The 24,603-nt window shown below is 40.2% G+C and overlaps 1 protein-coding gene across 8 annotated transcripts in view; it reads right to left on the bottom strand.

Moving 5' to 3' along the window:
• Positions 1-24,080, bottom strand: part of LOC136764894 (phospholemman) — a 29,165-nt gene extending 5,085 nt beyond the window's left edge. The window contains exons 1-8 of one of the 8 annotated variants that reach the window (XM_066719270.1): positions 23,602-24,080; positions 21,141-21,209; positions 19,874-20,547; positions 19,490-19,627; positions 11,912-11,969; positions 2,227-2,256; positions 1,485-1,511; positions 728-802 (exon numbers count right to left, since the gene is read on the bottom strand). In XM_066719270.1, coding sequence (XP_066575367.1) covers positions 728-802; positions 1,485-1,511; positions 2,227-2,256; positions 11,912-11,963 — 184 coding nt within the window. In that variant the 5' untranslated portion in view covers positions 11,964-11,969; positions 19,490-19,627; positions 19,874-20,547; positions 21,141-21,209; positions 23,602-24,080. Of the gene's footprint in view, positions 1-727; positions 803-1,484; positions 1,512-2,226; positions 2,257-7,141; positions 7,169-11,911; positions 11,970-14,908; positions 15,239-19,489; positions 19,628-19,873; positions 20,548-21,140; positions 21,210-23,601 lie in introns of those variants that run through there. The other 7 variants (XM_066719268.1, XM_066719267.1, XM_066719266.1 and 4 more) reach the window with 7 other exon arrangements.
• Between the last annotated feature and the right edge of the window lie 523 nt (positions 24,081-24,603).

The following is a 24,603-nucleotide window of genomic DNA, read 5'->3' as shown; positions in this document are numbered from 1 at the left end:
GTAGTGTAGCAGAAAAACAGAGTGCATTACTAATTTAAAGGCCTGTTGGTATCTCAGTGCAGTAAGGGATTAATGAAATGCCCCCCCATCTACTCCTACAAATGTATGGAGGTGGCTGAGGACTGAAGTGTACAATGCCAAAAGCAGCTGATCGGTATCAAGTGAATGGCAGGTCAGAATTGGCCAATGGGTTTTCTCAGACTGCCGCCCAGCTGTTCACCTGACCCCTCTGATCGCTCCTCTTGGAGAGATTTGAAGATCAGTAAAGCAAAGCAGGGGGACAGGGGGCAGGGCAGTTAGTACCGGCTGGTTTCTACAGCAGCCTTAGGGATTCCTAAAAATAATGTTACATCCAACACAGTGATTTCAACCATCTGATTTGCAATGGATCTTTTACTTTCTGTGCAGCCAGATGAAATTGGAGCCAGTGCTGTGTGGACTATAGTACAGTATAGGGGCCCAGACTGGAGCAGCGCTGTGGGTACTATAGTATAGTATAGGGACCCAGACTGGAGTAGCACTGTGGGGACTATAGTATATTATAGGGGCCCAGACTGGAGCTAGCGCTGTGGGGACTATATTATAGGGCCCAGATTTACACCAGATTCAATCACTCACTTCCAGTAGGACTGAAACTCGCAGACAATGAAAGGGTATATGAGAAAAGGTAATGGTTTTATTGTGGGGCCAATAATGGGGTTCTGGAGAGGCCGTGTGGCATACTCACTGAGGATGAGGAAGATTCCCATGAGGAAGAGGACCACTGCGAATATCAGCCCGCCAATCCGGAGAGACTCGTAATCTGAAAACAAGGGGTCCATAAACCCGTGCATTTCTGCATCTTTTTGACTCTGTCCCTCCTCTCCCGCCTTCCGTAGGACTTTCAATAGAACAACAAACTAGGTTGTCTTCTGATTGTCACACAGTCACACTCATTGTCATGCTTCTCCTCTGCAGAGCAATTCCACTGGCTCTCACAAATGAAAGTCAATTTGTTCTCATAACGGAGAAGAAAGACATGATAACATGCAAAATGTTAATGCAATTCTTGTATAAAGGATAACATCTGGGACAGATTGCATAGTTGACAGCTGTGAAGATTGTTTTAAACAAATAATATACTTATCTGCATATCTGCATTTCATCAAACTGCCAGCACAAAAAGGGTTTGTGTATATCTATATCCATAGCTGTAGCTATATAATATACATAGATTTTCACAAACTTGTGAATTAAAGTAGTTAATTAGATTTGAAGGTCTCCAGCCCTGGTCCGGAGAGAGACAGTACAGTACAGCAGCGTCTCCAGCCATGGAACAAACCAGGTTTTATTTAGCCAACGGGATTGTCTTCAATACCTGTTTGAACACCTCTACAAAACACCATGGACCACAGCTCTCTGGGAGCATGGTGGGCTACTTTAATAGGACATTGATAATCCTATGGCATCTCAGCAGCGTAACGGACTTCTGGTCCTCCACTTACCATAATGAAAAGGGCTGCCGTGCTGGTCTGAAAGAACAGACGGGGGGGGGGGCAAGAGAGGGGGAAGTAATTACATCATAATAACATGAATTAGCTAATGACTTGCCAGTGCAGTTAATTATTTACCGTAGCCCAGCCCCTGTCCCCAAACCTCCAATGAACTGTTAAGTAATAGGCATTAAACATCTCATCCAGACTAAGGGTGAGAACGATGTTGGAGTTTAGCCTCTAAGCCTAGTAAAAAAAAAACAGCAGCTTCTGACTGCCACTGCATTGCAGCCATAGTGACTGTCTTGGCCAATTATGTCTGATGTGAGAGATAGGGCTGTAGTCATTCTCTGACAGTGCTACTCCCTTGGTGCCTTCTACTGTGTAAAGTGATCCATCTAAAACAGACTGATACACCTCTCAGCCACCTCTCTCTGGTGCCTGTGTGTATGTGTGTCAATCAATATTGTACTTCACACAGAAGTCTTGAAGGTGCTCCACGAAAACATGGTGTCATGAAAGGTTTTTTATAAATGAACTAAAAGACAGGAGTACATCATTGGGGACCCTGGATTAAAAGAGATATCTAGAGAAATATAAATGGCTTGCATTGAGATATTATTTATATCTACTGGAGGGCCGCTGTTGAAGTTATTGCTGGTCACCCCCTCCAATGACATATTTATACAGGTGCAGGAGAAGGAGAAGGAGGAAGAGGAAAGGAGGAGGAGGAGGAAAATGTATTCTCTCTTACCTCTATCCAGGTCTTCAGTACTGGATGCTGCTAAAAAGAAGGAAACAATAATAATTAATGATTCTAAGAGGACATACAATTTGGGGAATTTGGGAAAAATATTAAAATAAAATGTTTACAAGAAGACTGGAGTTCAGTTAGAAACATTTGCACATTAACAGAAACCATAAAACAACTGCTGACTTCATAATTAACTCTGTCTACTACAACATAGCTCTACTAAGAAATAAATCAGGGATGGCTGTGCCAGTTCCATGAGGGAGCCACAATCCTGCATGGGTTCGCGGGTCTGGAAAATGAGAGCTCTGTGGAAACCAGGGGAACCTAAAGAAACTCTGTGCCTTCAGGATCTGGGTGGAGAAGGACTGTCCTGAAGTCTTCTACTCAGAGTGCCTCAACAAATTGTGTTTTAATGTGCGAGGTGTCTGTGACTGACCACTGGTCTTAAGGAGATTATGTAGGATCACTCTCTTCCCTTGAGCATATAATTAAGGTATTGGAGTGAGAGATTGAGTGTGTTCATAGGGTGCACGTCAATCATCAGCTAAAATACTTTCCACCCCCATCTTCCATTCCTAACTTAGCCTAGTTGTGCACCATTAGCAGGCAGCTGTATGATCCTACACATATACAAGGGCTCTGTGGGATGGATTTAGAGAGATGCAATTTGAGAAAGGAAAAGGATTGTTCCTTATTACCCCTGTCTTATAGAGAAGGAAAACACAAATTATACAAATCAATCACAAGTATTGATCCAAAGCCATAACTGATATTAGTACAAGGGCCTGTGTGGGAAGTCATTGTGGGACAAAATATATAAAGAATAGGGCAGTGTTTCCCAACCAATGAGCCATTATACCTTATACCTTTCAAATGTATCTATATCTATTTTTGTCATCCCCCTGCCAAAAACACAAAACAAAACATATCTTCAGCGATTATACATATGGCAATTAAGTAGCCGACCACTTCAAACACATGTGAAAAGGAGTGACCAGACACTCTTATGTTTACCAAGGACTCTAATCCTAACCCTAGCCCAGACCGAAATGCAACCCTAATTTGAAATCAGAAATTAGTAAAAGTGCATCCCCATTTAGAACTTTTCTTGGCCAAATTGTCTATTTATGTTTTTCTCCTATCAATTTTCTTTCTTCTGTTGTATTTTTTCTTATATATCCAGAAGCTGACCGAGCTATGCTTATAGGTGAGAATCCTCAATATTAAATGGAACAATTAATTCTTATCAGAATTACTCAGTGTTACAAATTGGCCCCAGCTCATGTTTCTCAGTGATTGTTTGATTTTAATGTTATCTATGGGGTGGTCAGGTGGAAGGGGCTTGTGTGTAACAAAAAATTATATTTTAAGTAGGAGTTACATAGGCTTGATAAGGTTGGGAAACACTGGAATAGTGCTCTGCCGTGTGATTCATGCCACATTGAGTCAGAGAAGCACTATCACACCATTTCAGAGATCAAAGATGTTGGGATGGGCAGTAGATAGCAGGTTTGATGTAATGTCAATGCAACACAGATTCAAAGATAAAAAGCTCTGTCCTTTTGATTGGTTGCAAAAATAAACAAACACAAAATGAAGAATATGACAATGAGTACATAAATAACATCCACAAAACAAGAGCAAATGCAATTAAACTGGCATGAACACATATAGAGATGTATTTTCCAGATAACTTAGATATGCTAAAGCTCTGGAGTTCTGTGTGTGTTAATGTGTGTTTGTGTTTATGCCAGGGAACATAATGCCAGCAAAAGACAAAGATATAGTGGCACAGTCTGGGCAGAGAATCAGCACCGAGAGGAGCAGGTAATAAACAACAAAAACTGGGACACCAATGTCAGGCCATCTTTAACTTTTAGTAATTGAGGTAGTGCGCTGTAATACCCCGACATGGCCAGTAGGGGCATGGGGCGCTGTAACGGAATGTCATATTGTGTACATACATTATAAGTTCCTTGGGCCGACTCCCTTAAATCATAATATTATTATTATCCGCCGTAGACTCAGTAGAGATATACCTGCTATACTTTATCCAGGCTAAAGTATATATTACGGTGGCCCTGAAGTGCTGAAAAAATAAAACAGCTGCTGAAAAAAATAAAACAGCAGCTGCGAGATTTGCAGTGGCTGTGAGATTTGGAAGTGCTGAAAAAATAAAGAAGCTGCTGTAGCATTTTCAGAAGCAATTACGGAAAGGGAGGTAAATTGTGAAATATATTTGACTGATGGCATTGGACAGCAAGCAAGTCACGTCGGCCGAGCTGCTTCTCAGAAGAGACAACAGAGTCTGAGAAACGGGCGCCAACTGCGCAGAGCGAGAAGTGTCATATTAATATTGCTGTGTCTTCTGCTCTCTGTCCACTTTGTGCTGACATTAACAGTTATAGGGCTGTCCTAACATGTATTAGAATTAATGAAAGCTTATGGTATCACTAATTTAACTAAACATGTACATTTTCATATACAATTACAGTACTCAGCCTATATGTAAACTCTGAGAAGTGAAGGTTGTAATAAGAACCTTTTTCTATCCCAGGGTTGATACTGTGGAGGATCCTTAAGGTTCTCATTAGAGCCCTTTAAACAAGGTTCCCTGCAAACCAGGATCCTTAAAGCATGTTGAATGTGTGTTAAATCAATTGCGATCATGATGAAAAGGGCTCTTAAATGCTCCCTTGTGTTGACCAGGGAGCTCACGCTTCTTAAACGAACCCTTTAACTCACGAACAACCCAAAGTGTCGATAGAACCGCTGAAGAATCTTACATTTTCAGAGTGAGTATGTACTCGGTTGGTGTTTTTTCCTGTTACAGTCAGGGGCGTCGCAAGGGGTAGGCATCCTAGGCAATTGCCTGGGTCCCCGGGCTGAGGGGGGGGGGGCCCAAATGAGACCCCCCCCCCCTCTCACGGGAGAAAACTCCGCCGCCCCCCACATACCCTAGAATCACCTCTGCCTGGGGCCCCCACATACCCTAGAATCACCTCTGCCTGGGGCCCCCACATACCCTAGAATCACCTCTGCCTGGGGCCCCCACATACCCTAGAATCACGTCTGGTTACAGTTATTAATTTACTGTAGAAGCTTTATTTTCTGTTAACTGTATTTGAAAGATTTTACGTTTAAAAAGTAAAGTAGTCCTGATCCAATGTAAATTACAATGTCTGGTCACGCATAAATTGGGGCAGGCTAATTTGAGAGCAATTCCAAAAGATAGAATAACACTCATTAATAATAATAATAATGATAATAATAATAACAATAATAATAATAATAATAATAATAATAATAATAATAATAAAATGTGTTGCTGTTTATATCAATTAAATATACTTTTCTGTTTAAATGGGTTAATGTATGTATGTATGTATATTGATTGCTTTATAATATATATTGTGCAGGCACATTTGTTAATGGTTTATTTGAAGTAGACAATACAACAAAGGTTAAGGTTCCCAACAGGTTTTGTACAGAGCACTACAGACGGTACATGGTTTTAAAGCAGAAAAGTACATTCAGTATAAAACGCATGTAGAATTAAGATAAGTTAGAGAGACAATGAAAAAGTCCTTAATAAAATAAAAATCCATCCATTTTCGAAGCCGCTTATCCTGGTCAGGGTGGCGGGAAGCCCATGGCGGATCGGCAGGAACACAGGAACACACCAGGACGGACGCAGCCCATTGCCGGCCGGACGGTGGGAAGAAGCGGGAGACCCGGGGAAACCGAGCCGAGACCCGAACCAGCGCCACCGTGCCGCCCCAAAATAACAATACTATCTTATATGAATGTGTTGTTTATTATTGTTTCTTAGTTATTCATATTTGTTAAAGCCGTCTCTCTAATTTTGCATTTCCCAAATTAGCTCCTGCTCTTGTCTATTAAATCAGTAAACGGCTCCTTCTGATGGAATTGTTAACGGATGTTTTCTGTTAGCGCTTAAGAATAATAAACCACTGTCACACTGCCTTGTAATAATGAAGTACAGTTGTTAATTTAGTAAATATAGCTACTTTTAACCCCATTCTGTCTCCTACCTAAGCTTTCATTAATTCTAATACATGTTAGGACAGTTAATGTGTCACCACAGTGGACAGAGAGCAGAAGACACAGCAATATTAATAGGACACTTCGCGCTCGTTTCTCAGACTCTGTTGTCTCTTCTGAGAAGCTGCTCGGCCGACGTGACTTGCTTGCTGTCCAATGGCATCAGTCAAATATATTTCACAATGTTCCTCCCTTTCCGTAATTGCTTCTGAAAATGCTGCAGCAGCTGCTTTATTTTTTCAGCAGTTGCACTTCAGGGCCACCGTAATATATTTATATATAAGGCTTGGTATTTTAAAACTTTCAGCTCTTCAATGTCGCTTTCCATACATAAATTGATTCCTTTCAAAATTTAAAATGCGAGGTAATGGAAAACAAAACCGAAAAAGGAAAATATTCCCGACACGTACTAAATAAAGTGAAACGCAAAACAACTCTTTACAAAAACAAGAACACAAAGACACACATAAAAGGGAAAAAAAAATTAAAACTCTCTGCTCTTCTATTTCTTTTTATAGAAGAGCAAGGACGATGTAAAGTGCGTTCCCGGCATTGTCAATTGAACTACTAAATTGGAGAATGATAAACCAGCCTGCCAGATTCCCACACAGCGTCACACAAATCCGCTCTGCTGAAGACAAGCGCAATTCAAACAGAAAACAAACCCCGGCAGAACGCCACATGGAGAGCCAGTGCCGAACAATCGTCTCTGCAGCCACATCCAGGGCATTTAAAAGGCTTGGAAAAACAACAACCACAAAAACAAAGACAGACTGCTCTCTCTGTTTGCAGCCACTGAGGCTATTCCGTGTCAGTGCAGCCTGCGTGCGGACGCTGCATCCTCACTTACCATGCGTAAACCTGCCAAACGGGGACCCTGTTAGTATGGATTTACGTACAGAAACAAACACGTGAGAAAAAAAAAAATCAATCAATAAAAATAAACATATTCCACTACCATTACTGTGGTGGACAAGTCTAAATAAACCGTTGTTATAGAATGTTTTCTATATGCACAGAAGGTTATCATTGTTTTGTGAAATTTTGCTAGTGTGGGCCAATGGGTCACTGGGCTGGTTTCACAGACCCAGATTAGCACTGGTCTTGGACTCTACAATGTTATTTTATTTAGAATAATGTAAGACTAGTACTAATCTGGGTCGGTGAAACCAGCTGTAGTGTCCTAATACTCAGTACACTCCCCCCCCCCCCCCCCCCCCAAATACAAACTATGGAGGATAATTTGTAGCAATTTTTAGAAAGTAAAAATTATAGTAGGCAATGTATTTAAATGCCACAATGTATCCTCCATAGCAGGATATGTTAGTTCCATTAAGATTACAGCCACACAGAACTCCTACTAAACTGGGCCTCGATTTTCACAGAGGAGCGAGTAAGCTAAAGCAGGGGTGTCAGACTCCAGTCATCGAGGGACACAGTCTGCTGGGTTTTGTTCCAACCCAGCTCTTGGCTCCTTAATTGCTCCAATTAAACAATTTTAGCTGGGAGTACGATCCAATCGTAGGAAAGACTTTTAGCAAATGCTCACAGTTTAGGTTAGGATACGGCTCACTGTGAAATATTTTCTTCTTCATAAAATCATGCGAGATCGCCTGTGGACAAGCAGAAGCGAACGAAGCCAGTAGTTCTCAATCATGTCCTGGAGTTCCACATACCCTGCTGATTTTTGTTCCAATTGAGCTCTCAATTACTGAATTTAACCCTTAATTAGTAATTGTATTACATTTAAATCGTGTATCTGATAAAAAGTTGGTTCCTTAATAAGATAATATCTTTATACAATTCTATATTTTACCCCTACTCTTAAAAATAATTAAAAGGCTCTGATTTAGGAAAATATTAGTTCAATTACGTAATTGAGAGCTTGGTTGGAACAAAAAACAGCAGGGTAGGGGGCATTCCAGGACAGTTTTGAGAACTAACTCAGCCTTTTATTTGTTTATAATTTGACACAAAATAATAAGTGTTTTCCCCATTCCTTAATTACGAGGACTGCTACCTGGAATCCAAATGCTAGATTAATTTCACATTCATAATCACAATCATTCAAAACATCTTAAATTTAACACTATTTATCATACCCTTGTACTTAGGAAATTGCCCACAAGTGAAAACACTGGAGTATATTCATGAAGGGTTTTACACCGATTCGTTATTTCAGACACTTTTTCTAATTTGAATAAACTGCAAATTAAAGTTAACATCAGATCGGGTGCAGGTTACAGCGGTGCTGTTGATGCGAGAGTGATACGAGGTCTACAGAGATTGCACATTTTAAAAGAATAGCCGTCGGGTGCAGAAAAGAGGACTAGGACAAGAAGGTGCAAGGTAGAGGTATGTTACAGAGGTTATTCATCCTTTATTTCACCTCACCTGTTGTGTCAGTGATGCTTATGTCTGACCTCAATCCATGCTACAAACTGAAGTAATTTTCAATCGGAAACAGCTTTGAAAATCAACATAACATACCATGTAAGCAGATAAATAGCCAATCAAATGCAAGAAAGAGCAATGACAAAATAAATGACCTGCCGACTAGTTCTAAATGCTGCTGCAATGTGATAATTAATTGAAGCATCAAAAGTATGTGAAAGGTAAAATAAAATGTCACACATACTGTATTCCCAATACAGGGAAAAGTAGTCAAAAACATCCGTATAATTGATTTTGAGTTTTCAGTTTTCGGATATTAAAACATCTTAAGTTTTAAAACTGAAATTGAAAATTATCAAATATAATACACAAGTGGTATTAACTGAAGAGAAGGTTGCTTACTTTATTTTACATGGATCCTCTCATAAAACGACGTCAAGTTCAGTCATTTAAGCATAACTGTGTGTCATGCCGGTGCTGAAATCCGTGATGTTTAAACGTGCGAGGTTTACTGTTGGTTTCAAGATAAAGTAAGTTGCTGATGGACGCTTAGCGCTTTATTTCCTAATCATTATGCTCTCTATATTGCTGTGGGTCTGCTCTGCATTGTTCAGTACTGTACATCATGTTTTAATCCTAACTTTATAAAAACACTTCTATTCACGGCTTTGTAGCTCCATCAGTGACGTGATCATTATAATATAATTAAACCTAAGTATTAAACAACAAGTTGCAAGGCACAAGACACTCCTTTGCCATTTGCATGGCTGCAGGTAAACAGCAGCTCCTCTCTACACTCTAAAAAATGAAGGTTCTTCATCGGTTCTATTTAGAACCTTTTGATTCTTCGAGAGTTAAAGTGTTCGTTTAAGAACCGCGAGGTCCATGGTAAACACAAGGGATCATTTAAGAACCCTTTTTCATCATGATCCAACATACAGTTTTTTAATGATCCTTGTTTGCAATGAACCTTTGTAAAAGAAGGTGATTATTAGAACCTTTACTTCTTAGAGTGTAAACTCTTAGAACGATTTGATTGTTCAAGGACAACACACACAACTTTGTGTTAAAATTCACGTCTGTGTGGTAAATACACATCATTTTGTTAAAAAGACCATTATTGTTGTAATTTGGTAAATTAACACAAAGTTGTGTTGTCATTGGGAGGGAGAGGGGCATTTCATCTGTGACTCGAGCATAGTCTCTCCAGTGAGATCAAAACACACGTCATGGATATGTATGTTACATTTCATTTCATGTACAAATTATGCATATAAATGTATATTTGCTATGGAGTTAATGAAGGGAATGTCAGCGGAACATTTACAGTGATGTTCTCTGTTTTGTATATTCCAAGTAGTGGGACTTTAAAATGTCATAACGTTGTGAGGAATTAACACATTTCAACATTATAATATATATATATATATATATATATATATATATATATATATATATAAACAATAATCCAGCTCAATCATGTGAAATTAAAATCTAATTGTTGAAAATGTTGGTGACTGGTTTTGTGGTGGAGGGTCACATCACTTTCATAGCAAGCCTACCGCCAGTTGCCATCCAAATTATGATAATGATAAGCTAGGAGTAAATGTGCACTGTGCAATACAGTATTTTCAGTACGGAGACTTTTTGATGTGGGTATTTTTTACCTAAACGGTTTATTGATTATTGCTGATATGTCAATGTGCACAGTGCACTATATTTACATTTGTATTTATTACTAAATCAAGTTCTTCAACGAGTATAGTGTACATTAAAGTGCAATACATGTTCTGTGATGTGCACTATTTAAATATGTGGGTGTCTTAGTTTTATCTCAACATTTTCTCTCCGCCATAAAGATGGGGATGTTAAAAAATGATTTGCAGCCAGGCTAGGGCCGACCCTGGATATAGAATCGGTGTAATGTAAAACCCTTAATGAATATAGACTAGCACTGATTATGAATTGATTAGGCTAGCATTGATTATATAGGCATAAGCATGAATGCGGCTTGTTTTGGGGTATTTCACGCGCAGTGGTGGGGAAATCAATAAACTATCGGACGATCTTGGGTGCTGTTTATGACATTATGGTTTGATGGGAAATTCTGAATATCGACGGCTGTGATGATGGTTCCAAATCATTACTGCTACATTGTTGCATTTTCCCTGTGGCCAGACACCGCAGCATTGTCACCATCTTCATCTCTGCTACAATGCCGCATTTTTGACTTGTTCAGTAACCAATAATATTGTATCACCAAAATAACTCTTCATCATCACACCGCTGTATCACGTCTTTCCTGTCACGGAAGGAGCGCTCAGTCGTCTTGTCATTGCTGCCATTTGACAACTCCTAACTAGTTAGGGAACCTCGGGATGTCTCTTAAATATTGGTGGAGTTAGCAGGACTTTTAATTCTAAAGAATCTTTATGAACAGCTTTTACTCAGTAAAACAGTAACAGTAGGACCAAATTCACGTCACTCTCAGATATTTCAGGCACTTAGGACTCTTAGCATTTAGCACTCTCAGACGCTTTATGAATACGGGCACAAATCAGAGTCTATACAAAATTCGATCCGTTACAGCAGTGGTTCCCAACCCTGGTCCTGGAGGATTCGCCACCCTGCTGGTGTTTGTTCCAACTGAGCTCTCAATTACTTAATTGAATCCTTAACTGAACTAATACTTTCCTAAATCATAGCGTTTAACTATTTTAAACAGGATTAAGTATAGAATTGTATTACGAACTTATTAAAGAACCAACTCTTTTATTACACAATTTAAATAGTCAAATCTAAGTAGATTGTTACTTCAATTAAGGTTCAATTAAGTAATGAACAGCTCGGTTGAATCAAAAAACAGCAGGGTAGGGGGTGCTCCAGGTCCAGCATTGTTACAGGTGCTTTGGCAAAACTGAATGCTATCATTTACTAATAACCATTTTCTCAATTTTTAGTCATTGTGTCCGTGCATGTTTGGTGTATTTAAAGTGAATTTGCATAGACATATACAGGAGCATGTGGAGGTGACATGAAACAAAATGGATAGCGTTCTTGCTTTATTTGGACAACGGGAACAGGAGCCAGAGGCTGCTAAAAAAGCCAGAGGATGCTAACACCTCAGAAAGGATCACTGTTGTGCAATGGGAGTCTAAACTTATGTTTCTTTGGAAATGATAGTAAGTAAGTAAGTAAGTTTATGGAAGGAATTTAGTTTACTTACCTAAGCTGGTGGCAAAACTGGAACAGAGCACCAATGCCGCGGAAAGATCCATTGTTTACTGTAGAGAACAGGGAAAGAATAGGAGTGTTATGCTTTGAAGGGTTGCGATCTCAAATCCTCGGCATGTCAAAGGGTGTATTGCAGGATTGTCTATAAGGTCACATCGCAGTCTTCGGTGAAATTTCGATTGCCTGCAAAATGTTTACATTAACAATACAAATAACTATTAAACAATTATAGTATAGCAGTCATTGTTTTCAATATGCACATTTTGCGTGCGTGTAAATTTGAAATTGAGCTTTCAATAACCGATGGCAACGGGTTCACTTAGCCTACGTAACCCTGGACGGCCACACCGGGGGAATGTGAATTTGGACACACACTGTGGAATGGGGGAGAGGGGGGTCTATTTCTGGAGCAGGGTCTTGGAATTCATCTGGGCTGGAGGAGGACAGGGGAAGACAAGTGTGTTATAACTTTAAAATTGTATCCACACCTTTTTACATCCCGCAATTGCGCAGCTCACTTTGCGTGTCCACATTTTATAAACTAGCTGTGAAATACACTCAGCGGTTCTAATTAGAACCTTTGGGTTATTCATGAGTTTATTTACATTACATGATTCATTTAATAACGTCGTAAACACAATGGATCATTTAAGAACTCTTTTTCATCATGATCGCAGTTTTAAGATACATTTAAGGTTCTTTAAGGATCCTTGTTTGCAAGAAACCTTGGTAAAAATAGTATCAACGCCAGGAACCCAAAAAGTTTCTTATTAGAACCTTTACTTATTAGAGTGTCAGGCTCCTGCATTTACAAGATTAATATTATTTAAGAATAACTAAAGCGACACCTTTATGGTGTGAATTGCATTCCATGTAGCCTACAAGGTGAAGTAAATTTGCATAGATTGACAAATGACAACGTGTAAAGAAGTTTAGAATTCTGTTAATTAAACCGAGTCCCAGCATAGTGACAATATCACACTGCTATCTTGTTATCACTTCATAGGTGTGGGACAAACACAAACCAAGCAGCACATTTTTTAAAACGATGTACCCCGAGGATCTGTCAGGTAGTGTGTGTCTTCAATAAGCGGCTAAATATCAAGTTCAACTCAACCAATAAAGACTCTGATTTCATCATTAATTCGAGAATGAGAGTACTGTGTCTCTGTAGGACCAGGGCTGGAGACCCTTCTGTATTGTACTGTGTAATCACACTCCATTTGTCAATTTACAAGAGTGGGAACAAAGAGACCCCCCCCCACACACACACTGGCATCATTTGTGCTCTATTTGAATTACCTTTGGAGTTTCCATATAAACAAATGAAAAGGAACACCCACACCCACACAGACGCAACATAAAAACGTAAGAAAACCTGCCTAACCTATTGCATCAGTCAAATGCACGTTACAATAACACACATATGCAAGGGTAAAATCCTGGCAAGATTCAAACCACAGAGATTATGAAACTGGGACAATGTCTAGCATAAAAGGGAACATGCTCAAACCCATCTGTATGGAGACCTATACAGATACTCAAAGAGGTGGTAAACATTAATATAGGCAGATACCAGCAGCAAAACTTGACATGAAACGAGAGGTCTTAACTAATATCATTCAGATACATACTTAACATATGCATGCAAATGTGTGTGTGTGTGTGTGTGTGTGTGTGTGTGTGTGTGTGTGTATGTATGCAACTCAGTCCGGTTCCCTGTGGTCTACCCATTAGGAAATACTTAGCATGAAAGAGGAACAATCCCTTTAAAAGGTAGACACATTTTTAATTATAGTAGCCGCCAGCGAGGGGAGGGGGGTGGGGGGAGGGAGGCAACTGCACTAAATATATTTTTCGTTTACGAGTGCTGGAGAGAAGCAAGAACTGTAAACACGGGATTACAGATAATTACAGTTTTCTTGGATTTAGTGTAAACTGTAATTTTATTTTTTCTTTCCTTTGTGATCGCAAGCGTGGAAAATACAATAACCCCAAAGCAACTTTACTTTGGAAACAGAAAACAATGCACAACGCATTTTAGGCTAAATAAATAAATAAATGCATAGATACGTTAAATAAAAAACATATCACGAGAAGGTAAATGCTTCACATGGGTTACTTAAAATGTGTCCCGCATTGGCTCACAACAAACATTGTAGCATTAAATCTTGCCCTTGGACACCAGTTGAGGAAAGCGTAACTGTTAGTAAAATGCAACTATCTGGATCAGCTGTTTGGTCAGTTCGACTCACGCCTGCCACTCAAACTATATAAAACCATATAATCCGGACACCATTATTCCAGAGTCAAAACATGAGACCAGGTCAGACGCCTCTGCTTGAAGCATCCGCTTGTTTTAGTAATGAGAGTGCAACTTTTCATTTTAAGGCCACCACTGGCGTGCCAGTTAACAGTTTCGTGGAAACAGCAGAGCATAATACGCTAATAAAACAAATAGGCCATTACTGAAAAGAAAACAAACAATAAAAAATACAAAATACAAAGTGATTTAGAATATAATACGGTAAAACTAACGGTCCCTTTAAACCAACCAATCTCCCGCAGTTACAATATCAATACAACAACAACAACAATACACTTTTAATAAGTTTAAAACATCAGAACAATAACAGTCAGACATTTTTAATCGTCTACTTATTAAAAAAAAATACAAATATTTAAATTAATGTATCTTTTTATTTGTATTCTTGCATGTTACATTACGCTCGGCGCGCTGAGCAGAATTGCTACCTAGAAGCACAGTGACCGTGCAATATTGGTATTTGATTTTTGATGTGTTTTTTTTTTTTTTTTTTTTTTTAATACATTCAATACAATTATCCGCTCTATGGACTCGCAAGTGCATGGGAAATCTGATCCTTCAAAACACGCTTTGACGATGGGCTCTTACTCGATTCTCAATACCGCTCCGCAAACTCTACTTAAGGTTAGGAGCTACAGCATAGTCAGAGAAGATTGCACTTACCGAAAATAAAGAAGCGTGTCTTTTTAAATCAGCGACTGCAATAAAGAAAACGACTAAATACACCCAAACAAAGAAAAATCCAAGTCTTACAGTCTAAGCAATGTCCCTGCTCTGATTCGGATTTTGCGGAGTTGGGTCTTAAGTTTGTTGTTGTTTAATTCCGCTGTTTCGCGTGTAGTGTCGCCGACGTCTTTAAACCGCTGGGGCTGTGAGTGCTGTGAGGAGCTCCAACAGCTGGCCAGTCTGTAACTCAGCCCGGTCCCTGGATCTATTCCAAGTTCAGGTTTAGTAGCGGAGTCCGGGCACAGGGAAGTGAGGGGGTAGATGTGGGTGGTGTGGGTGGTGAGGGTGGGGGGAGGGCGGTTAAGTGAGTCAAACGACGCCTCATTTGGTGCCTCTTAAGCTATCCTTCAAAGTGACTATACTTCATCAAACACAGACAAAAGGCGAGGAAAATGTTAGTTTTTAATATTGCCAACATATATCCTCATTCCAGATAATTGTGTGCACGTCTGAGAGATAGCCATCAATGTTGTCAAAGCACCAAAAAAGTTTCCATGACTATCCCAGGAGACTCCAGCTCTGGTCCCTGTTAGCCGTTTCTTTCTTGTTTGTGTACATGTTTTTTTGTCCTTATTTTTAGCCCTCAATTACATAATGGTTTTGGAGGGGGGGGGGGGGGGGGGGGAGTTCAATGGTGGGCAGTCTCCCAGGCCAGGGAGAGAGATCACAATATTAAAGAGATAAATTAAATAGTCAAATAATACTACTCGTAATAATAATTATAATAATACCAAATTACCCTGCGTTGGCCTCAGTAGTGTAGGCAAGGATACACATTCTTGAAGGGTTTAAAGCACAGCGTGACAGACACAGCCACTAAATGCTTCATGGGGTCATTGCCTGGGCATGGACTGCGACTCGGTGCCTGCTAAGCTTCACTCAGTTGGTTTGAGAAGGGAAAGGGAAAAATAAATCCTAAATCTGAAGCCCCGGTGGTCACCACAACAAGAAAAATCAATGCGCAGAGTGGGGGGTCTCAGACTCACTTCCAGGAGGAGCCGCTGTGACTTGTCCCAAGTGGAGCTCCCTCAGTTACTCAATTAACTCGCTTATTTTCCCCAATGACACCTTGAGCCGTGAAAGATCTTTTCCATTCAAGATGCCACTACCTCTTAGCACAACGTGCTGCTCGCAAGAAGGTGTGGAACTCGCCAACTTAATCGGCTTAATTAGGTAAACTGTTAGAGGGAGGTGGGCTGGAACAACAGGTAGAAGACTCGTTTCAAAACATTGTTTGAGAATAAAACTAGAGATCACCGAGTTGCTTTCTTGGTCCTGGAGGGCCACAGTACAATACAGTAGCCTATAGTAATGTCCGAGTATTGTTCCACCTGAGCTCCCAACTTAACACCCCGTTTTATAGTAGAATGGATTCAGTGTGATGTTTTTTCCAGGTTTGGGATTTAAATGGTTGGTATCACAGATCCAGATTAGCTCCAATCTTTGGACTAGCCCATATTATTTTAGGTAGAGACTAGTGCTATGGTCTGTGAAACCAGCTGTAAGAGACCAAACCTGAAGGTATAAGGGTGGCCTGTCAACTATGGGTTGTTAGGGTCTCTCTGTGGAGGTACAACTGCACTTGCTCTAGGATCAGAAGCTAGTTGCTGTGGAAGTGGAGTCACAGAATCTCCCCAAGCACTGCCGGGGTTCAAGTGGACACAAAACCCTCGTCTCAGATGAGGTCCACACAAACAGGTGACAATAAGATGGATCGCTGACTGGTCATGCAGTGTGATCAGTAGCAAATGGCTTTATCTTCTGGAGAATGTCTTGGGGCAGTTAACACTTCTAAATTTGCACGTTAAATGGGCATGTTAAAAACAATAAGTGATTTAGTCAACACCCTCTGTCAGCTACCTACTTCTCCAGAGACAGTCCGAGTCACCCCTCTCTTTCACAAGAAAAAGGGGGTAATAAACAAAAATATCCAAAATTACCAGTTTTCTTGTTATCATCGATTAGCGATTGAAACTGCCGAGTTGGATCCTGGGAACTAAATAAAATAAGCAAAGAGACAAGAAGAAAAATTGGGGAAAAGAAAAAAAAAACGCAACAAACAGAAAAGAAAGTTCTTGGCATGGCTCTTTCCCCAGTGGGGACTCTTAAGTTTAGACATCGCCAAGAGCAACAGTGAAATATTTCAGGGCCACCTAAGGTGACTCGCCATAGCAACACTACAGGGAGATCAGCTGATTTTGCACAAAGCTGGGTTCAGGAGGAGGCGAGGGGTGTGCTGGGTACCTCAAACCTTCTCAGTGCTTCCCAGATGCGTCGTGTGTTTGGAATGTGGCTTAAGAAACCATGGTAACTGTTTCCACCCCTCTCTCTACACAATTAAAATAAAAGAAAATGAATGGAAGCTTACACTCAAAAAAATAAATCATTGGATAACCATAATTTAACCATGCCACCTATATTCCATCTAAACAATCAAGTATTATCAGTCTCTTGATTGTGTTATTTGAACACCACATAGATTTGTGGGTGAAATGTCAGGTCCACTAACATACATAAAAAAAAAAAAAAAGGACAACATGCAAAACCATTTTATATTTTATTTAATATTTGGCTTTAACATACAGCTTTCTCCACTTTAACCATCTCATGCTAAACTACCCTTTAGTTGTCATATTAGCACCGACCCACAGGCCTCAATTTACCTTCATGCCACCTGAGAATACAAATCTACAGTCCTAATTGCAACCACACTGTTCTGAAGGATGGTTGACAAACTTCAAAGCTAAGAGACCAAGAGCATTAAATTAGTTGAGTAAATAAACGGTACATTTAGAACCATTCCACACACAGCAATGCATGTAGGTGACTACAGAACTTCCAAAACAATGTTCACTCAGTCGAGAAGGATTACACAAATGGAGACACTCTGACCTCCACATCTTTACTATCATTATCTCTACATTGTCTTTTTCATGCATCTCCACAATATGCCAGTTACTACTTGCATATTGTCATTTTTATCTTAATTACTAACTAAAACATTAAGAGACTTAATTCAGTCACACCTGCCAGCCACAGTTCCCCTGTTGACCACCAGAGGTCATCATCACCTGAATACTAACCCTGCAATCTTTCAATTAACATTCCTACCTTCCATGTGCACTTGTCCTACTAACCCTCTTCACTCATTGCTTCCACCAGCTCCACTGACTCCACTCTGCTCTGCACTTAAACCCCCATTTGCCCTTCACTCTCTGTCAAGTCTTGTCTCTTTCATTGTTGCATTTCTAAGCATGCCCTCTGGCTTTTGACTTGTCGGTGTTCCTGACCTTTTGCCTTTGCCCATCCCTTTTGATTACCTGTTTCAGCCTGTTTGCCCCATTTATTGACCCCTGGACTGTCTTTAAACCTCGTCTTTTGGATATCCCCTCTGCACTGTCAGCCATACCTCCTCTGTATAGTTTGCACTTGGGTCCACCTCAGCTATCCTCTGAAGCATTATAAATTCCTTCTGGCACTCACTGAAAAGTACCAATTAAACCTATTTTCACCAAGACTCATTTTGTTTGTGTCAAATATTAACCATATCATTATGCTTTTGGGAATGCTCTATTCCCTTCCAAATCCTAAGTGTAGTGGCTTCAAGAAAACTGAGTTTACAAATAGTCTTGCATAATGTGTGCACTCATTTAAGGTTTTTAACATTCAACATCCGACAATTTTTTCAACTGTAATAAATGCAATGTAGAATATTTAGCCAACAAAATATTAAGAAAACAGCCTTAAAACAATATTTTAGGATTTGTGCATGACGTCTGTCATTTCATGTTTTAAAATTCTAAGCGCAACAATTAACTTCTTAAACACTTTTAAAAATTCTATAAAATAGACATTGGAACCTACAAAATATTCTTGGCCTATAATAAAAATAAAGTTTACAAATAATCCAGCAAGATTTGTGTATCACTGCAACAATATGCATTTTAACACTATTTTAAAACACTGAATGATTAGAATCTACACGTGCATTACAAAAAAAGTGAAAAAATGCTGTAATGTTGCTAGCACAATCTTATTGCCATGTTGTTAAAGTCAAAAAAGTATTTGTAAATACAAATACTACATTTTAAGGAGGCTATAACCATTAATGGTGTATGTATTCTATTTAATGTGTTCAAAAACACATCTGCTCCACCCACACACAAACATAGGAGACTTTTCAACCCGAGACAATCTTAGTCTCAGTCCATTGAGCAAATTAAATTAGTTATTTTGAACATTTTCATGACTTCCAATTTTGAACTTTCAAAGTTAAACATAAAAATCTGAATTGCAGAGATATGGACAAATACCAGGCTTCTATCAGTCTTCTTCAAGCTTAGTCACTCCAGAAGCTTTTTTTTTTTTTTTTTTTTTTAGGAATCGTGCCTTGGATGACAACCTCTGCCCATCCAGATTTAGAAGAATCTTCTGCAGGACTTCCATATCAGTATATTAGTCCAAATAACAGAACACAAGCCATTGCAATGTTCCCCAAACCACAGAGGACCTCCACACCTTTAATCAGGACACCGATGTCCTGTGGGTCATCTCCAGGCTCCTTACCCTCCTTCTGTATGACATACACTCCAATCACAGTTTGCTCCATGGAAGTGTTGGACATTTTTCCGAGTCTAGACAAAGTGTGGCAAGAGACTGGAGGCAAGACAAAGTTAAATATGCCAATTGCTGATCATACAATTGTCAGTTGTAAGACAAACATTTACAATTTCATAAAAAGTACAAATTAAGTCATATAGTTGGAGCTGTAAAGAAGTAATACAGATGCATACATTACAAGAAGAGTACAAAGTGAAATCTAAGGTTGGACATCCCAGTGAGCACTGAAAGCACTCATTGGAGTGCTAGAGAAGGAAGGAACATCTAGTGTATGTAACTCACCATATATTCCTTCACAAGTTTCTCATGGTCTTCATTGTGGTAGGTGCAGAAGGACTTGAGGACACATGCTTGTCTTGTATGTATCGTGTCATCCATTCTGACAATATTCAGCATTTTAGGCAGTAGGTTGAAAAAAGAACTCTGCAGTTTTGATAGCAAACTGCAAGGTTTGCAAAAGTTTTGAGCATGGTTAGTGTGGTAGACAATACTTAGGTCTCAGGAACCCAAAAGGCAAGTACTCAACATCTATACAAGATCTCATCCAAATCAGACACGAAATGAGGCACACACACACACACACACACACACACACACACACACACACACACACACACTTTTCATTCTGACCAAAAAGTTCACCATGTGAACTTCCTCATCTCTGGCTGAAGCTGATGTAATCAGTATACTCACATGATTAAGTGTTTTGATTAAGTGAAAACCTGCATACTCTTGGCACTTTTGCCTACCATATGTATAGACACTTATTCTCATGCATAGATCTACCTATTTTAATACAAACCTTGGACATGGCCACCATGAGATCTAATTTTTCTTCCAGCTGCCCCACCTTTGCATTGAATGATCTCCATCATGTGTGGAGAATACCAGTCAAGCTCAGCAAATAATGTAGATAGCAGAGGTACAGTTGATATGCATATGAACTCCTTATTGACCTGAAAAAACATTAACAATGCACTTGTCATTCACCCTATCACAACAATATACAACGAAGGATGAACAATGAATTACTAGCGGTTTGATCACTATCATATCAATATCAGTGAGGAGAGAAACTACTAGTCACCACTAGATTTGATTTGTCATTATCTTCCCATCCTTGTGTGCACACACTCTGGGGGCATATACATAAAACCTGGGCACACACAGGACATGAACCTCTCAGTGAACAGAGCTGACCATCTGGTTTTGAAGTCTGCAACCAAGGGCTGTCCTTGAAGAACTTCTTGCCTTCTTTATGAAAAAGTATTCTCTGCATTTTCACTGTCACAATCTGGTCATTGTTTCTGTTCAAGTAATTTGTACCCACTACCCTCTCTGGGGACACAATGTTTGCACTGCCACATACATCACTGAAAAAAAAATGCATTAGCAAATGATACAAATAAATATACCATATTTACTCAAATACAAAATACGGTAGTTGAATGTTGAATACTGCATTTCAGCTAAATCATTAAACCTCAAAAGTGTAAATAGGTGTACATATGATAACAGAAACAATAGTGTGACAAAAATATTAACTTACCATGCATTGTCGAGGAGGTGCATACAAATCTCAGAGCATGGGGACACTGCTTTATTTTGTGATGCATTTCTGGTAAAAAATAAGTTGTTTTAAAAAGTTAGTACAACAGAAATAATCTCTATTGTGAATAAGCATTACAATATCTATAAAAAAATATGCAATATTCCACCTAATTAAGTACATTCTGAATTCAAGAATTGTAAAAGGGCCAAATATGATTTCCATGACCGCCCAACGAAGACCAAATACCAAGGAAAGATTCTACTGATGGGCTAATGTGATGTTACAGAGGCAGAAAAAGCACATCAAATTACTTTAGACACTGATTTTATCTTCTTTTTTGTTATTATTTCCCCTGCAAAATATAGTGCACATTAGCCTACAATGAATTAGTAAAGCAATTTCAGTTTGCTTTGCAAGGGCATGCGTCTTCATCAAGATAAGACATACTGCACCATAGCTTTCATAGCATCTTATAACCCCATTTCCACTGGCTTAGATGTCTGGACGCGGAGTGCAACAAACCTCCGTAAGAATACATTAAAATAATATTATTATTAATAAATAAGTTAATTCAAATTATTCTAGCAGTCCATTCAAAAGCGTTTGGCGATCCGGATTTGGCCCGCTGTCCGCCTATTGACTATCCCTGGTTTAAACACTACAATTTTGTCAACCACACAATTGTGCATGCATTAAAAAGTTATGGAGTTGACGTTACTAATAAAATGAAAATCCACGCAAGAAAAGCGAGTGCATTAGATATTTCGGGTGTTGTGTCCTGTCCAGGAATTAGTCAGAAATGCATGACCATTATTGTAAAACCTGAGTAAGCATGTCCAGTGCAAGTGTAGGTCTGATCACTTTCCTCTTGTGTTGGCTATAAGAGCATCTGCGCACAAGGGCCAACTCTAAAGGTTATGGTGTCACAGGACGATTCTGGTTCATTCCAAACACGGCAGACACAGCGCGACCTTTCTGGGCTGCCAGGGTATGTGAACGGAACACAGGGCATAGGGGACGAACATAAGAGCCCTTCAAGCAGGCTGGCTCATCCAAAAAAAAAAAAAAAAAAAAAAAAAGTGTGACAGTGCAACAGCAGGGGCGATTATTCTAGGATTTTGGTAATGGGGGGGCCATAAGGAGGGCATGATTATTACAGAGGGGCCGACATCTGCTAGGGGGGGTCTGGAGGCAAGCTCCCCCATGAAGATGTTTTATTTTTTTTTACGTCTTTTAAAAACTCAGGTTGTGAGCGAAGTTCAAAGCAAATTGCAAGGAAAAAAAACTGGGCAATTCATACAAAATCAAGCAAAAATATATAATTTACCGCTACCATTTGTTTTTAATTGACATTAACACAAACAAGTGATACCTTATTGCCATGAACACAATAGACCGTATAGACAACTTCTCCACTTGCCTAACCCCCCCAAAGTGCTTCAATATAAATCCTTGAGCATTTGTTCAGTGCAAGAGGGAATGGCATTAGTGAACAAAATAGGGTCCCCTCAATATAGAAAAATAAACAAAGAAAATGCCTGATTGGACAGAATGGGTAAACAACCCCCCAAATCACTGCAATGCATCTTTAACACTATATTAAGAAGCCCCTTAGTTAAAGTTACTACTCCACTGACAACTAGTTATGGTAACCCTCACTAGTTCTGGTTCTCTCATCTGAAATTTCAATTAAGAGGACACAAAGTGTTCACCTCAACAAAATATTTAAATGCAAACAAATGAAATTTATTAATGTCTGAACAAGTTGTGTAACATTCAATCCTTGCACCTCAACCTCAACTTAACCTTTTCCTTTTGTAAATTGTTAATGCCCCAACAAAATAAAACCTTCCTGATTGGTTGTCAAAATAAATTGTCATTTATTAAACAACCAATAGTTGTTCAAAAAGGCTTGATATAGGCGAACACCATCACCACAACATTATTCATGCAAGATTGAATCTTAGCGCTGCCGGAGCAGAAGAATGGAACACCCCAACCTCTCCTCACAGGTGTACCCCAAGGCTCCATCCTGGGCCTCCCTTCTGTTCTCTCTCTACACTCACTCCCTGGGCCCTCTCCTCGCATCTCGTGGTTTCTCCAACCACTTCTACGCTGATGATGGTCAGAAGAGGGAAAAGACAGGGAGATCTGGGCCTCTCATCCTCTCTTGCATCTCTTCCTGTTTGTCTGCCATCTCCACCTGGATGCACTTGCACCACCTAAAGCTCAACCTCTCCAAATCAGATCTCCTCTTTTCCCCCCCCCCCCCCACTCTTCCTCACCTTCTGCTGATCTCGCCATCTCAATCCCCTTGGAATCCACCACACTCTCTCCTTCTTCCACAAAGAACCTAGGAGTGACCCTCGATGCTGTGCTCTCGTACACTCATCACCACTCGCACACGCACCTGCAGATTCTTCCTAGGCAACATACACCAAATCCGACCCTTCCTCACCGACTACTCGACTCAGCTGCTTGTCCAGTCACTGGTCCTCTCCCTCCTGGACTACTGCAACTCCCTCCTGGCCGGCCTGCCTGCATCCACTACCCGCCGCTCCAGCTCATCCAGAACTCTGCGGCTCGTCTGGTGTCTCTCTGCCCCGATTCGCACACGCTACTCCACTGCTCCGCTCCCTCCACTGGCTCCCGATAGCGGCACGCATTCAGTTCAAAGACATTGACCCTCACCTACCGCCGTGTGAAACCACACATACTACAGTGGTTATTTTCCCCATTCACGTCCCTCCGCTATCCTTTTCCCCAGCGTGTCTCTCCACAGGTGCACTGCTTTCCGTCTCAGGCCCAGCTGGCCACCGGGGGAACACACCGTCTCCACCAGCCCTGTCAGGTAAGTAGGAAAAATAGGAAATCAGTCCGGTATCTCTTCTCAAATCAACTTTCCTTTTCTCCTCAGGATACCACGTTACGCAGAGGCAGCCAGGAAGGGTGCACAGCAATCAGCCAAAACTCATTAAAAACCAATGGGACACGGACACGGACACGGACACGGACACGGACACGGACACGGACACGGACACGGACACGGACACGGACACGGACACGGACACGGACACGGACACGGACACGGACACGGACACGGACACGGACACGGACACGGACACGGACACGGACACGGACACGGACACGGACACGGACACCTCAATCCCAGGTCTCTGCTCTTCCTGCTCTCTGCACTCTTTTTAAAGCAGGTGCTCTTCAGTAGGGGTCAGGAGATGAATGAAAACAGTTGCGCTAATTAAAGGAGTGGGGGACACCGCCCAATCAGACGGGTGTGTCCTTGATTGGTGTCTGCAGTTGGTGAGAATGTTGCGTTAAAGTGAAAACAATTAAGTGAAAAAAAAGCAAAGCAAATCAAGTGAAAATCAACAAGCAATATAACAAATACAAAAGTAATAACAAGTGAAAATAAACCCCCACAAACTCCGTAATAAAAATA

Source organism: Amia ocellicauda, chromosome 12, assembly GCF_036373705.1.
Source record: "Amia ocellicauda isolate fAmiCal2 chromosome 12, fAmiCal2.hap1, whole genome shotgun sequence".
NCBI lineage: Eukaryota > Metazoa > Chordata > Actinopteri > Amiiformes > Amiidae > Amia > Amia ocellicauda.
The sequence above is the reverse complement of the archived record's forward strand: the minus strand, read 5'-3'. Positions and strand labels throughout refer to the sequence as shown.